Source organism: Epinephelus lanceolatus, chromosome 9 (genome assembly GCF_041903045.1).
Source record: "Epinephelus lanceolatus isolate andai-2023 chromosome 9, ASM4190304v1, whole genome shotgun sequence".
Lineage (NCBI taxonomy): Eukaryota > Metazoa > Chordata > Actinopteri > Perciformes > Serranidae > Epinephelus > Epinephelus lanceolatus.
Genome location: NC_135742.1, coordinates 5,047,628 through 5,064,662, shown reverse-complemented (window position 1 = coordinate 5,064,662; position 17,035 = coordinate 5,047,628). Strand labels below are relative to the sequence as shown.

Below are 17,035 nucleotides of genomic sequence, written 5' to 3'. Positions count from 1 at the left end.
ACTGTATGGTTTGACTAAAATGAACAATGACAGCAATATAGTCCACGATGAGCAGCGCTAAAATCAACCTGCGTAGTTGTCCCTCCATTGTGACATTAGAAAGTGTCACATTTATCTTGCAAGTGTACTCTTCTTCAACGTTTGCTTTACTTCCTGGATTTTTCCCACATGGAAATTCTGACCAATCAAGAGCAGCTTTCTCACACAAGACATTTGATCTGGTCCGCTTGTAAATGCTGCCGTGAGAACACGAACCAACTCTAGGCAATTATACAACTTTGGAACAACATGAGTCCCTGATTCAGACCAAAGGAGACGACTCTAGGTCTGAAAGCTGCCTTAATTTGGCCACAAGCAGCGAGACAAAAATGGTACTCAGTTGACTCTGATTTAAATTTTACTTCTCATTTTAACAAGATCTTCAAAACATCCCTTTTTCATCTTCGGAGCGTCACTAAAGTCAGACCTTACGTAAACCAGAAAGCTGCCGCAATACTTACTCATACTTTCGTTACCAGCTGTTTTGACTATTGCAATTCCCTTTACACTGGACAACCCCAAAAGTCAACAAGAAAACTACAGTTAGAAGTGAACCACCGCTGAAGTCACTAAACCGGACATCAGTATCTTTAGAATTGATTTTAAAGTTCTTCTACTTGTTTATAAACCTTTAAATGACCTTGCTGCTCCATGCATCAAAGATTTTCTATCATCTTTTGTTCCAGACAGATCACTGAGGTCCTCCACTGCTTTACTTTTAAATGTTCCTCAAGTGTCCCATAAAAGTACTGGTGAGAGCACTTTCTGTTTTTATTGTGGATTTCACTGCCTCTAGATATTAGAAAGGCAAACTCTCTCTGTATAAAAGTCTCTTTTAAAAGTACATTAAAGACCCATCTTTTTAATCTGGCTTTTTAATGTGGGGTGACATTACAGTCTTGATTTTTAAGTTTTAACCATTGGTTTTTACCTTTTTTCATCCCCTCTTATTTATTTTTATTCTGTTTTATTTATTTACTTTCTTATTATCTATCGACTTTTAACCATCTTTTATTTTGTTAGTTTGTTCTGTGTTGTTCGGTTTGCTGTATGAAAGGTGCTATATAAATAAAGTAATTTTAGCATGATTTCAACATTTAAACCAATAAATCCATCTCCTGATTATGAAATCTGTCCGTCATCTCATAATTGATCCTGATAAAGGCCATGTATAATAACACAGAGAGTGTGAGGGCTTTGGAAATGTATGAGGTTTAATCTTTTGGGAGAATGCCGTTCATTCATGCAGTGACATGAAGAATATAGAGGCACTGAAGCTGTTCTGGAGGCTTTTTCCTGCTCCAACCTCTCTAAGACACCTCATGTTGGCATTTCTCTTCCTTCGTCGCCCATTTGTATATTTGCTATCTGCACAATACTTGAGCAACGCGGCGTCTTCGTGAAAAACTTGGCCAGCTTACCACGACTGCTCCTCTTTAAAATTCATCCCTCACATAAGACATTCTCACAGCGTCTCTCAACAATGATAAAGCTCTTTTTGAATTACAATTTCTGGCAACAGAAGTGAGCTTTGTTGCAGCTTTACAGCATTTGTTATGGTTAGAAAAATTGTGGCCCATTAAAGATGTATCGGACAGCTTATTAAAGTAACATAAGGAATATATTTCTCACATAATACTCCTAAATCTCTTTTAATGTGCAGGTTATAAATGTGACTGGTATATTTGTTGGATTCATTACAGATGAAAGATAGATTTTTATTTTTTTTTCAATGCAGCCATGAGACAAAAGTGGAGCAGCTTTTGATCCAAGTGCTGGTATGTGTGTATAAATACTTCTCAATAGTGAAGTGCGCCACTCGAGAACATAAAACTCAGTTTGTGTCTTGACACTTGACATGTTCTGCTGAGGGAGTGATGAATGAAAATACCTTCTGTGAAAAATGAAAAGGATTCAGCTCATCTATAACCACCCACCACATCTCACGATTATATTTTTATACTGTGTGTTTTATCCACAGGGACGTGTAGTGTGTGAATAGGACATTTGGATGCAACATGTTTTTCTGTGTCGACTCTTATTGGAGTCAAACCTGAGAGCATTTGTTTGTGGCTCTGTCTGAAGCCATTATCCCCCACTCCACATAATTTGACAAATATGACTATAATATGCAGATTAAATCCTATTTGGGGCTTTATGTTTTATTGTCTCCATTAATCTAATGGCTCAAAACTGGGCAGCGGACCATATTTTGCTAATTCACTGGCGTGTCTCCAGATCAGGGCCGCACCAGCTGAGTCAGGATTAAACAATGTGCTAAACATGTCGAATCTGATTGGCTGAATGGACATTGGGCTCTGACCCAAAATGTCGCAGACATGTGGCAGGAAAAGGCCACAGCGGAGCAGCTGCAGTGAGGACAACTGGCTCCAGCCTGGGCCCTAAAGAGGCGGCATGAATTCATTCTATACATATTAGCGGCCTCTTTGATCTCTGGCGCCGAGGCTCACACTGGGGAAATCACACTGTCAAATACAGGGCACGAAAAAAAAAAAAGGCAGAACAAATGCATATGCAAATTGGGCCACATTAACTAAGAAGTGTAAATGTAATGCATCTCCAGTCCATGTGAAGGTTAATGGAAATGAACTTTCCAAACAGGAAAACTGCATAAATCAGAGAGACAGCAGGCAGTTGGGTCGAAAACAAGAGCAGCAAAAGATGAAATGTCAGGATACTCATGAGTGGAGAGGAGGCAGACAAGCTGAAAAGTTCTATATTAAAAGTGACAAGACTAAAACTGACACTTTGGCAACAAAAGGAGAAATTAATTCCAGATACTGTAAAACTTCAATTAAACGCTAAGTCCCTTTAATCAGCCTGGTGTGGCTACACATTTTGTCAAAGAAAGTCCTGTCTCAATCAGACATCTTGTCTGGTTGCCAAGCAGTTCGTTTTTTATAGAAGTTCTGTGGATGTATAAAACCAAGTTGTTGGCTGCCTCAAATTATGTGTCCATTCCTCAATTACCCTGTAAAATATTCATATTCCTTTAGTCTGCAAGGGTCCTCAGATCAAAATAATCAAAAGAGATTATCATAAAAGTTAATCCAAGTTGTGAATATTGTTTTAATGGGATAAAGTGGTGTTGTGTTGGTATATAGGGTGCCGAAATCCCCAAGTGCCACAGCCCACTCTCTGATGCTCTGTCTGTCGGCGCTATAGATCAAATGACTGATTTGTTATTGATATATTATCTGAAGCCTAATTTTTAAACAAGTAATATTCATACTGGTTTAAATAAACAATTGGATTGTATTTTCTGATCGTTGCTGAGCAACAGTTGAAACATGTGAAAGGAATTAAAGGCCTGTCCCAAATATAAGCCTGTTGATTTCAGGGATTTATGCAAATAAAAGCCCAGGCTATTAATTGTTTTACAGTACATCTGAAGTGTTGGTTGTAAATTGGAAAGTCTGGGAAAAGCATTATCTTAAAGTTTTACAAACAGGTGACTAATTAAAGGAAAACATTAATACATTTGTGATGAAAAATGACAAATGTAGTTGCTTCCATGCAGGGAACGAGGGCTCACTGGATGGTTTGATGAGTATGAAAATTATGTGGATTAATAATATAATTTATTTATTTATTCCCTCTCTTGTTCCATCACAGGTCACCCTAAGCCAGCCACAGTGGGGAGGAAAGGGTTAGACAATAGGTCAGTCGAATATGGTTTATTATTAATATTTTACAAGGAAACAAAATAAAAATTTGATCACAAAAAAGAAAGTGATGAATCATTTTCTGCAAGTGGTGCACCTCAAATGAACACCTACAGAGAGATTTTGGCGCAATGTGTTACACTTCCCGCATACATCAGTCACGGAAATGACGACTGAGGTCAACTGAATCATCAGCTGATTCACAATCAACCGATAGCCCAGTGACACACCTTCTCTGTCAGCCTATCATGTCACTGCTCCTCATTTTAAATGTGGTTCTTTCTCTGCCGTAGTTCTGTCTTGCTGCCGTCGTGCCCGCCCTCCACCTCCCCCTCACCACCTCCCCCTCACCACCCAGTCTTTACGGATTCATCAGCCTCATCGGTCAGGAGCCTCAGAGTCATCAGCCACCACCACCGGTGTCTGGACTCCATCGGGGGATTTATCCCGCAGCTGGTTAGATATCCCTTGATCGCAAAATATTGCCCTCTGGTGTCCAAGCGCCTTTGCTTAATCTTAATCAGCACAAATCATCTATTAATTTGTACACTCATATTCTGTATTAAATATTATCTTTACTTCACTCTCCTGTCTCTCCTGATTGAAATAAAGTTTCTCCCTCTGCTCAAATGCACAGTTCCTGTCTCACTTAGTCACAAGTGTGTACCCCCTGTTTTTTGTCTCTATCTCTCTGTGTCTTTTTTTAAGGATCTGCTGTGGTGTTGTGCCAGCACAGAGCACAGTGTTGCACCTCTCAACTGGTTCCTGGGGCACACTGAGGTTATTTTCTTGCCTGCAGCACTTTGGTGTTTTGGTGGCTTGCTGTGCATCACAGTGGGAGGAGAGGTGCTGCAGAGGCTGTGGTGATGCCAATCCAGCTCCGTACTGCAAGCTTGGTACCAAGAGTGGTACACACAGTATCTATTTATTTATGTCTGTCCAAGAAGGGACAGCAGAGGAGATACTCACACACTTATCTAACTGGGCTAGAAAGCCACAAAAAGGACATCAATGCAAAACTAGTCTATTCATTTAAGACGTGTGCACAGAAAGGTGCTCAAAGTGCAAAAAACATGATGAGTGACTAAAAGCAGCAGCAAATGTTTCAGCCCCATCATCAGTGCCTGTCTGTCCATCCATGGAGAGGGATCCTTCCTTAGTTGCTCTTTTAGTTTCTCCTCATTAAATGTTTTCTTGGTCTGAGTTTTTCCTTATCGAAACGAGGGCTGAGGGTGTCGTCTGCTGCACAGATCATAAAGCCCTTTGAGGCAAAGTAGTGATTTGTGATAGGAGGCTGTATAAATCGGCCTTTCCCTTACTGCGGTGACCCTCCTCACAGCCACCTGAAGGCAGCAGGTATCTGTATGATCTCTAATCAAAGTGATGTGGCTCACTGTCAAGCCACAATTACACATGGCAGACCAGCTGGTTAAATTTTGTGCAGCCAGACTGTTGCAAAATAACCACAGAAACCTCTGTGCTTAAGTGCACATCAAAGGTGCCATTATGATTAATTATTTTGTAAATGAACATGCGTGTCGGGGTTGGCTGCACTGAAAACAGTTCACACGGTTACATGAAAATCAGACATCAATTAAAACGTCTCCGTTGGCTAATGACTCCCTCAGGACTGTTCAGTCCTGCCAGTCTTCACCCAGTATCTCCATCCAAAACACTGAATAACTGCCTCATCTTTCCTCTAACGAGTCTGGCCTGGAGCTCTGCATTTTTAATTACAATACACGTAGACGTGTGGCTGTTTTTTGGGTTTAATTTTATAGTGGTGTTACCAAAAACAAATTTGTGAAATCCTAATTTATTTGTGGATCATTAGAAGGACGTTATTAAGTGTAGCAGCTATTTGGTTTCCACACTGTCAGTAATTATTTTTGCATGGAAAACAAGTAAAATAAAGCTTGTGACTTTAAAACTTTAACTTGTGGCTGCATCACTTTTCCTGCTCCTGTTGGTGTAGAAATCTTTTTATACCTAATGCATTATGGATTTTTTGTCCTGTGTCACTGTTGAATGTCAGAGCAAAATGGCAACTCTGAAAAGAAGCCCTCATTCTTTGATTCTGAGGAACCAGATACAGAGAACTGACATTTACCACTGAGATTTCAGGCTGTTTTTTGCTTTTAAATTCCACTGTACCTGCTGGAGATATTCAATTGTGTTGCCAGGCTGTCTGGTTGTTTCACACCAAACATCATAGCAAGCTCATTTTTAAAAGTTTTTGGGTGCTTCTGGGTGAATTTTCTTTCTTTCTCTGTCTCCCTAAACATCCTTCCAAAACCACATCAGAGCCACTGACCTGGCTTTGTCTTTTTGGTGTCTGAACCGAACCCGGCCGGTTCTCAGCTCCGCCCAGGTGAAGATGTCATCCCTGGTCAGGTCTCGGCCAGCCTTTCCTCTGCCCCCTCTCTCCTGTCCTTCCTCCCCACTGAACAGGACCAGCCGTCCGTTACTCGGGCCCTGAACGAGCTGGAAGATCAACCGGTCAGATAAACTGTCGGGATCCTTCACCTGCAGCAGGGTGAGGGGCAGCGGAGCAAAACCGCCGAGGGGAACCAGCAGGGAGCCATTGACCTGGAGGGCAGGCGGGTGGGTGTTCACTGAGAGGATGGAAAAAGGCAGAAAAACAAAATTAATTATCTTTAGTGTTATCATCAAATCCAAACTGAACATGAACATTGATTAAACAGTTTACATTTTTCATCTCTGAGGTGAATCACACACAAGATAACACACGTTAATGAATTCTGTGGGGAGATCAGTCTGCTACACAAAATCATGAACAAAGTAGAAGCAAATAAGGCTCATGAAGTATCAGTGGACTGAACATTACAAGTCAATATCAAAGTGGAAATATAATACAGAACAGTAGGAAATTAATCAGAGAAATACAGAGACAGGTTTCAGGTTAAGAGCAGCTTATTCCCAAAAGCACACTTTAAAAGTTCAAGTTCGTGAGCACACTCATTAACTAATGGTTTTGGGATTTGGTCCAATTAACTGATTTTAGCAGATGTGATTAAAATAAAACATTTAAATGTATAAAGAGAAGAAAAATGTACCAAAAACTCTAAAATTATCTCACAAAAAAGAAATAAATACAGTCAGAATTTGTGAAAACTGGACATTTTTTTGACGATGAAATCATTTGGAGTAATGAGACCAAATATTGAGCACAGCATTAGTTCAGGCAGGACACGATGTTAAGCTCAGCTCATGTCCCAGCTACATCAGCTGATCTCAAGCAGCCCAGTCAACTGATGGAGCAGCTGATTGATGAAGGGAGTCAGCTGATAGATCACATGATTCCTTTCTATGCAACCAATTAGCTAATCTCAATCAGGGCACCCTATTTAAACTGCTCTGACCTGCCTACTGTTGCTGCTTCCTCTGCAAGCTGTTCTGCAACCTGCCTCCACCCCAGCTCCTCCTTTTCATGCTGTGTCTGACTCATGAATGTCATTTCTGTTTGTCATTGATGCTGCTGTTCTGTTCCCGGGGGGTCTTTGCTGCAGCTCTCCCTGCCTCAGGCTTTCCATGTAGGCGCATGGAAGGGCAGGGAGGTTTGCTCTCTCTGCCTTAAGGCTTTCCCTGTTTGCACATGGAAGGGCAGAGGAATATGCTCACTTTGATTTAAGGCTTTCCACGTAAGTGTGTGGAAGGGTGGAAGGGTTTGCTTTCTCTCCCTTTAGCTTTCCACGTAGGCACAGGAAGAGGCTTTCTGCGTAGGCCTAAGAAATGTAGGGAGGCCCTAGAACAGAGCCATACCACCAAATATAATACTGCAAATGGAAATAAATTAAGTGTTCTTACTTTTTTTTCCCTACTGTGAAGCATGGACGATACTGGAGGACAATTTGCATTCATAAATCTGGAAGCTGCACATGGAAGGCACTTGGACCTTCCAACATGACTGATCCAAAATACAAGGCCATGTCGACCCTTCAGTGGCTACAGTAGCAAAGACTAAAGGAGCTGGAGTGACCATCACAGTTTCCTGATCTCAATACCATAGAGCCACTTTGGAAAGATCTCAAACTTGCAGTTCATGCAAGAAAACAGAAAAATTTACAGGACTTTGAGGCTTTTTACCGAGAAGAATGGGCAGCTTTACCACCTGAGAAAATCAAACACCGTGTCCGCAACTATTAGAAAGTACTGCAGGCCGTCATTGATGCTAAAGGTGGCGATACACACTATTAAGAACTAAGGGTAAGCAAACCTTTGAACGGGGACTTGATAAATAATTGTAATTCCTGCAGACACTTCTTTACTTTTGCATTTATTTATTTAGACAAGGTTGACATTTCAGTCTCAGAGACCTTTCTCGAGACACAACACTCACAAAGTGACACAGTGCTTACATGCAGCTCACAACTACACAGCTGTGTAGGAGGAGTGTCCACAATCACCTGCAGCAACTTATCAACCACGACTCAGCATTGTAATACAACTTCTATGATACCTGACACCATGGAAAACATTCTTTACTTTTAGTGTAAGTGTGTGTATTGTCTTCTGCTCAACTTTTGAACGGGGACCATCACAGTATTTTCTTTATTGTTATGTTTTGTTGAGTGATTGCGTTATTCTTTGATGCCTTACAGTTTAATTTGAATCCCATTAAATATAAAAGAAATGTCTTTTGCCTGATCATTTATGTTTCCTTTAAAGAATGGTACAAATACCACAAACTGCATATTGTAGAAAATAACTGACAGGTGTCATCACTAATTTGTAATAACAATTAAGTGAAAGCTCTGAAAGAAAAACCTTTCATAATGCAGTAAAAAAAAAAAAAAAAAAAACATACAGCCTCTCTCATTTATACATTTTAATGCACTTTAAGCCTTAAATGTATCTAAATAAACCTGCAGCTGGATCCGACTGTGAGTGGGTGTAGAGATGAGAGGAGGTTATGAAATAAAAACAGGAGCTGTGTGTGTGTGTGTGTGTGTGTGTGTGTGTGTGTGTGTGTGTGTGTGTGTGTGTGCGTGTGTGTGTGTGTGTGTGTGTGCGTGTGTGTGTGTGAAACGGCTGGTGATATACGAGCAAGGCATCCCGATCTTGGCGTGGCATTTTAGAAGTTGGCTTTAATTGGAACTGACTTTGTTGGGGAACTTTTTAAAGATCAGCTCTTTTGAGAGGCCACATTGTAATCTCATTATATCTCCTCTAATGATGCCAATAGGCACTCTAAATTCTCAAACTTTCGGCCATGTAATTAAATGAGAATAAGGCTATAATTTACTACTTTCTCAACTTTTTTTTCTTGGCTGGCAAAAATGAAAAAAAATGAAAAAGAAAACAACAAAAAAAGTAATTTTGTTCCAGGCTATATCGCTTGATTAACTTGTGGATTAGCTGAAGCCTAGAGGCTGAAAAATGTTCATTATTTCACAAGAAGAAAGCATTTATCACAAAGGCCGCATGATAATATATTTCTCTATTATAATTATGCTTTGTCAAATTTCATAAATCATCTCACAACCACAGTGTGATCGTGAAGGCCTCGGGCATCTCTGCCTGCAGGTTGATGAGCACTGTTTGAACATAAAAGCCAGAAAATAAAAGTACTCCTCTAATGACCTGACTCTGCAGACAATGCTCTTTTCAGTGTTACTCGGGAGAACCAATTAGTATTTTAATAACAGGAAACTCCTCATGTCAGGCACTTCATATTGGCAGTCTATTATTCCAGATTTCATCTTCCAGACGGCTGAAAAGACAGCAGCACCTGACTTAAACCAGACTCTTTAAAAGAGGAGTCACAGAGCTGAAATACACTTTTACGACTGTCTGTATAGTGGCTTTCAATAGCTGACTCACCCATAATGAATGCTAATGCTGTATCTGCTGAAGGAGTATTTAGGCAAATGTTATCTATCACATATTTTTACTGGGCCCTATTTAAACAATCTATAACTGCTGGTCTCAAGTAAATGGCGCAAACGCATTTAGGGTGTGTCCACCTCCACTTCTGCTTGTTAAATGGTGCATAATCTGGGCGCAAAGTCAGGCACAAGGGGCAATAGGTTTGTATTCGAGCTCCCTCAGGATGTCTGAGCTCCTCACCCTATATCTAAGACAGAGCTCAGCCACCCTTCGAAGGAAACTCATTTTGGCCGCTTGTATCTGCAATCTCATTCTGTCAGTCACTACCCAAAGCTCATGACCATAGGTGAGGTTTGGGACATAGATAGACCAGTAAATCAAGAGCTCTGCCTTCCACTTCAGGTCCCTCTTTACCATGACGGTCTGGCACAGTGCCGGTGTCACTGTTGACACCACACAACTCTCTCTTAACCTAGAGGGGGAAACCCATCGTTTTCAAACTGAGAACCACGGCATCAAACTTGGAGGTGCTTACTCTGAACCTTGCTGTTTCACACACGTCTGCAAACCGGTCCAGTGCATGCTGGAGGTCACAGTGTGATGAGGCCAACAGAACCACATCATCTGTAAAGAGCAGAGATGCAATTTTGAGGTCCCCAAACTGGACCTGTACTGGACTATCGCCCATCCCCACTGCGCTGACATTTAAGCAGTAAAACTAAAAACCGAAAGCTCTAAACTTGACAGAGGAAACAGATCTAAACTTTAAGCACGTGATATAACAAAGTTACGCCATTTCTCATGCGTAAATGCACACAGCGTCTTTCTTTATGGGGAGTCAGACAGCAGCTCTGCTCTGCTCTCTGCTACGTTTACATTTTACAGAATAGAATTCATATTTTTCCTCATTAATGATTTTTCATCTACTTGCAACCCATCCACACATCTATGTGTGTGTAACAAACAGAGTGTACACATCTAAAAAATGCAACCTTCAAATAGCAGGACAATACTGCGCCATTCTGACTTTAAACCAGGTGTTTGTTGGTCAATGGCGCAATCGCTTTCTGCTGTCTAAAACAGCAATACACCTTACCACAGAGTTTAGGACCTACAGTACATGCTCATGGGCACACAGATGGGCACAATTACATTACCTACACAAATTGGGCACTGGCTGTGAAAATGCGTCAGTCTGAAACTAGTAATGACAGTTGCACTGCCAACAAAAATCAATTTTGTGTGGCTTTAAACGGCTGATATAAAGACATTAATCGGCTGCCATTCATTAGAAAACTCAGATCCAGGTTGTTGCCATCAACACCAACAAATGTTATCAATTACTCCTCAATATGTCCCTTCTGTTCCTCTGAGATTTTCCATCAGAATTTCCTAATTCAAACACATTTGGCACTTCTGGTTAGATACTAAACTTGATTTCATTGTCTCAGTACCACTGTGCAATGAAAATGAAGTTGAATCTAATTTTATCTGATCCAATGTAATCTATTGTAGTTGCACAGTCTTTTTTTCACAGACAGGGAAAGATCCACAATATAAAATACAGCTCCCCCCCGGAGGTGCTTTATATGTATGATTGACAGCTCAGTAATTAGCCTGTCAGACCTGATTGAACAGTCACTCCCTGACCTCTGTGGAGCCAACGAGACACCTGTACATCCGGCTGAATTCATCACCATCCAAACTCCTTTATCCTAGTTTGAAAACCAAAGTGCGTATTTGTACTCTACCTGTGAATTTCAGCCAGGAAGCAACACCATGCTCGCACCATGTGAATCTCAGCATCGCTGTTGGTGACTTGTTCTAAATCAGTCGTTCCAAACTGGTGGGTCACAGTGTCAGGTTTGAAAAAACCCCAAAAACCTTTATTTTGAAGTACAGTGTTTTAAAGTGCTGTGTCCTAATGTAGAGCAAATACTGGACAGCTACTAAACAGAGACAGCAAACTAGCTCCACAACACGGCCAAACACAAGTATGACACTGAATATATTAAACTGTGTGGACCTTGGACTAATGATTTAGGAGAAATCTGGACCCTGCGGCTGGACCAGTTGGGACCCGCTGTTCTAGATAAACTGTAAAATAGCACCGATTGTGTATTTGTTGCTGTGAGACTAATCAGAGGGGAACAGCACACACATATTTTACGTTATGAGCTGTAGCTTTGGCGCGACATTAACATTTAACAACTTCACCTCACACAGCGTCAGGCCGTGGGATTTCTCTGTAAGCTCCATCATTGTATGCCTTGGTTAACCGGCCTGTTGCCTAGCAACCAGCCATGTGGATTTGTTTTTATGCGACGCCTTGAGATTAACTTTCATTATTTATGTGGCTTTCTTGATTTCATTAACAATAAAAATGCCGTCACTGTGGTGGTATTTGGGCTTCAGTCAGATGAGACAGACCATAAGGTGGATAGTTACTGGATGTTTCATGCAGCTTCACATGCTCTGCACAGTGCAAAACACACGCAGTATTTAGCTTGAGTTTAACTAATCTCCAAACAAAGTGTTTTTGTTGTTTAAGTTGATCTTTTACTAAAGACACGCCATCTGCATGTGAGTTGTCACCGGCACAGAGCAGCAACACAGTAATCACATACTTGAAAATAAAGACCTTGAAGCTAATTAGTGCGGCGGTCCAACAGAGACGCACAATGACAAGCACCATAAATCAATATCATAATGCTGAATATTGGACAGGAGTAATGTGATTTCTGCCCCGAGGCTTCTTCAACCACGTTGTGTCTGGAGGATGACGAACAGTGTTTACTAGCCCTGGTAGAAGTGTTAGTTCCTAAAGCAACAGCAGGCAGTTTTTACAGTCAGAAATGTTGGTATTTACAAAATAATAGTTGAGTCTATGTGAGTTGGTTTTTGAGACAATAACATTTTTCACTTCAAACATAAAGCAGACATCATGTTTTTACCGTGGCAGGTCCTGGTCTTCTGGTCAGCGTAGAATCCGTGTCCACAGTCAGGCGTGCAGTATCCTTCCATGAGGTAGGTTTGGTCACGACAAGCTCTACAGCGTCCGACCCCGTCACACAGGACACAGTCGGACGAGCAAGCTGAAGAAGACGTAGATTAGTTGGTCAGTGTTAGAAGGAACGTTTTAAAAGCTTGTACACCTTTTATATTCACTCTTTGTGATGGTATATAGCTAAACCACACAATGTGTTTTTTTATATTTCCATTCTCAAATTTCTACTTAAAAATCTTGTTACTGTGTTGGACACAATGTTCCTATAATCCTTTTTCCTCAAAAGAATTTTAAGGCTTCCTAACTGTATTTATTTCTCATTTTTAAGCCAAATTGATAAACTGACCGTGCACATACACCTGTTTTTGAAATCATGTCTTGGACTCCTTAAAGGGACAGTGTGTAGCGTTCTCAGTTGTTTATTGGCAAAAATCGATGTCTGCATTCATAAATATGTCATCACTGGTGTAATATTACCTCCACCAATAATCTGACTTATTCTTGTAAACAGAGAATTTCAGATTTGTTTGTACATTGGGCGGGTAAGTCCTTTGGGGGGTTATATAATGTTCCACCATCTTGAAAATACATCCGCCAGCAAGGGACATATAGCACTACACGGGAAAAGCCCTGCCTTCGGCGTTATCGTTGAGAGGCGGGCCTGCGCTGTGTGACTGAGAAGCCGAAGGAGAGGAGCAAGAAACGCTTCACTAACTACCCCAGCACTACTGCAGCATAACAAAGTCCCACTCTTTGAGCATAATGCAGCATCATGCATATGCAGCATCACGGGAGATGGAATCCCTGTCGCCAAGAAAGCACAAAAGTGAATCAAAAAGGCAACGTGACCGGTGAATTCAAAAAACGAGGGTCAACATCGGGGTAGCCTTTCCCAGGTGGAGAGAGCTGCTGAAGGAGAAAGGTTTTAAAAGGATGCTGTGACTGGCCTGCCTGTCATTTTTTTCCCAACAGGCAGGCCAGACCAATGCAATCACAGGCCAGCGGGGCTGTCAGTGGCACAGTGATGCGAGGAGAGGGATGAGGTGTGTGAGGTTGAGCCACTTGTCAGTTGTCAAAAGACAAGACGTGATTGGTGTGTTTCAATTTACATCCGCCCCAACAGTCCTACGTTGTAAACACAGCCAGCATGGTGAGGAGGGGGTTTGTCAACTCGTGTCGCGTGTGTCTGTGTAGGAGCCTGAATGAATACTCCATGAAGTATCAGATGACATGGTTTCATCAATGTTATCATAGCTTTTTGGCACACAGCAGCTACCATTGTTGCAATACGCATTTCAAACAGTGAGGCGCTAGAGTGCAATATCAGTTTGAATGCAATATATGATTTCAACGTTAGATGGGAGAAATTCCTACACACTGTGGCTTTAAAGGTTCAATGTGTAAGATTTAAGGGGATTTAGTGGTGAGGAATGCAGATTGCAACCAGTTGAAACTTCTCCCGGCGAGATTTAATCCGGTAAAAACACAGAATAATGCTGTTCCACACTGCAAATCTGTGGGTTTTTTCCGATGCTGCCTGTCATGGAGGGGCTTCTAACTACAGTGGCCAATATGAAAATGTGAACGGCCCTATCCAGAGCCCGTGTTTGGTTTTTTCATCCTGGGCTACTGTCGAAAATGGCAGTGCAAAATGTGAATCTCCATGGATGATGACCTGCTCCCTATGTAGATATAAACAGCTCAGTCAAAGGTAACAAAAACAGAGCAATTATTATTTTCAGGTGATTATACACTAAAGAATATACACTATACTATATTATATTCCATTTCTGCCAATTTATCTCCCTAAATCCTACAGACTGGACCTTTAAATAGACATGAAATACAAGAAATTTACAAAAAAGCATTGTTTTCAATGAAGCCTTACGTTTGCAGATTTGGGAGGAGGCGTCCAGGAAGTAGTTTCTGCCACATTCCAGCACACACTGACCCTGCAGCATGGCGTAGGGAGGCTGGCACTGATGGCACTGCCCGGGACCCCGACACTCCAAACAGTGATCGTCACAGCCTGGCAGAGAGACAGAATAACACTGAGAGCATTAAACAAAAGGATCAAACTGAAGTGACAGGAAGTTGGAGCTTCAAAGGGAATGACTAAGACATGAAAAACATTTATTCTATAATATTTTCAAAATTGAAATGCACATTTACTTAATTTCTAGTTTTCTGTGGATTACATTCAGATTTTAATGATGACACTTTGGCACATGGGAGAATATTTTGCATGTAATAAAAACATTATTATGATTATATTACAATACGGTGGTTCACATCGATTAAAAAAGAGCTGTAAAGAACTTTAATGTTCTTAACAAGAGGAATTTGACCTGAGCAGTTCATGGAAAACCATCAGAGTTCAGACTGGTAAAGGGGTCTCAAGGAACCTCTTGGATCCCCTGCTGTTGATTAACTGTTTTAATAAGAAACAGATGATAAAAAAATCTCTGAACAGCTATTTCAACCACTCACTAATGCAGGAAGATAAAAGAAAACAGAGCAAAAGAAGGATAAATACGTGCAGCTGGTGGTACAGATTATTCTTTATTTTATTCTGCAAAATTTGCATTTTGGTTTAGATGCTAACAGCATTTTGTTGTCTCAGTACCCATACTCTGTGCAAAGACAATAAAGTTTAATCTAATCTAATCTATCGTAGCTGCACACATTCATTGTTGCTCAGTGTGATGTGAGTCAGCTTATCTGCTCTTCGCTGAACTGACCGAGACATTTGTCTCCGTCCTGATAGGAGCCGGGGGAGCACCCCTCAGTGCACACTCCATCCTGCAACACGTATCCCTCCATGCACAGCAGGCAGTCTGTCCGCAGAGGGCCTTTACAGGCATTGCAGCTCCAGTCGCACTCTGGAAACAGGTTGGACAGCAGCAGAGGAGGAGGAGGAGGTGTGTAGGTGTTTGTGTGCGGGGATGTCGGGATTAGAAGTGAGAGCAAAAGGTGAGAACAGGACAGAAGAGAGGAGGGAGAGAGAGAGAGAGAGAGAGAGTAAGAGAGATTAATAAACTCTTTTCAACAAGGGGGTTTATTCCAAACCTGTTTGTGTTTTTTAATTCCCTTTCTCTCTTATCACCTGCACATCTGTTGTGTTTGCGCTGCGCTCCATTAATATTGACAAGAGAATTAAACACAATTAGGACAAATAAAACCCTCTGTGTTTGTGTGAGCCTCCAGGTTTGTATTCAAAGTAAAGTAGGACACAGATTTCACAAAGAAGAGATGACTTACTGCGATTACAGAGGAAACCAGAGAGCCTTTATATCATACAGAATATAAAGTTTCAACAAAAAAATGTGTGATTATTAAACTGACATGTTAAAGAGTGTGCAGCCAGGCTAATGGCTTTATTGGACAGTTATGCCAACCGTAAAGAAAACCAAATTGTAAGACGGATAAAAGTTTGTTTTGATCCTCTGGTGAAGTTAATTAATAAACCGCTCAGTTTAAATGAGTTTGGTAGCTCATAAAGCAAGGGTTTAACATGTTAAGAGCATTATGATATCATCACCAAACGTATTATCATCTGTGGGGAGAAACGTTCAATAGTTGTAAAGTAATTTCACTCAAGAACTGTCGACATGCTGGACGTGCAACACAGAAACTCATTAAGATACATTGTCTAGTATAAGGGTCTGTGGAAAAAGACAATCTGTCCTTCAGTTTGTGAGATTTTTTGCTTTTTAGTAAAGTGGTGGACCAACTGACTGACTCACACTGGTATCCCTTGAGCAAGGCCACCATAGTTGCTAACAATTAACATCTTTATTTTTCTGGTAAACTAATTATTGGACTATCAGTGAACTTTTTCTGAGTCATATGGTGAGGAAAAGAAAACTGCGATCCACATTTAGATCTTAACGTAAGTTCCACATTTTTATATTTACCCAAAAACATCCTCATTTCCTTGAAATGACTAAATCCTGAAGAGGAGATTCTTTTTGATCACTGTCCTGCTGGTAAACACCAGTAACACATCGTACCGTTCATATCTTCACCCTCTACCATTTGTCAAAGTCCTGCCAGAGGCCCTCAGACTTCTGTTTAAGACTATCTGCCATATCTTTAATCTCTCTTTGTTTTCGCATGTTTCTTTATTGAGGATTTTGTTCTCTAGGTTTTAGGTCTTCAGTCTTACTTTGTTGCTTTTATTCAGTCATGTTTCCTGTTTCATTTTCTTATATCTTCTGTGTTGTTTCTGGTTTCATTTCTTTGTGTTCTTTGTGTTAGTCACTCCCTATATATACTAACCCAGCTCTTTGTTCGTTGTCTGCACCTCCTCCACTGATTTGTTTGAGCTGTTTCTTCCTTGAGGTGTTTTTCCCCCTAGAGTTTAGTTTTCCAAGTGTCCTGGATGCATTTTGGATTTACCTCCACCTGTTGCCTGCCATTACCTGCATTCCTCTAGACTCCAGGGTTGTTA

At 41.0% G+C, this 17,035-nt stretch overlaps 1 protein-coding gene across 1 annotated transcript in view; it reads right to left on the bottom strand.

Moving 5' to 3' along the window:
* Positions 1-17,035, bottom strand: part of fras1 (Fraser extracellular matrix complex subunit 1) — a 411,473-nt gene that overhangs the window by 128,636 nt on the left and 265,802 nt on the right. The window contains exons 23-26 of the mRNA XM_078170455.1: positions 15,324-15,464; positions 14,471-14,611; positions 12,530-12,670; positions 6,040-6,340 (exon numbers count right to left, since the gene is read on the bottom strand). Coding sequence (XP_078026581.1) covers positions 6,040-6,340; positions 12,530-12,670; positions 14,471-14,611; positions 15,324-15,464 — 724 coding nt within the window. The remainder of the gene's footprint in view (positions 1-6,039; positions 6,341-12,529; positions 12,671-14,470; positions 14,612-15,323; positions 15,465-17,035) is intronic.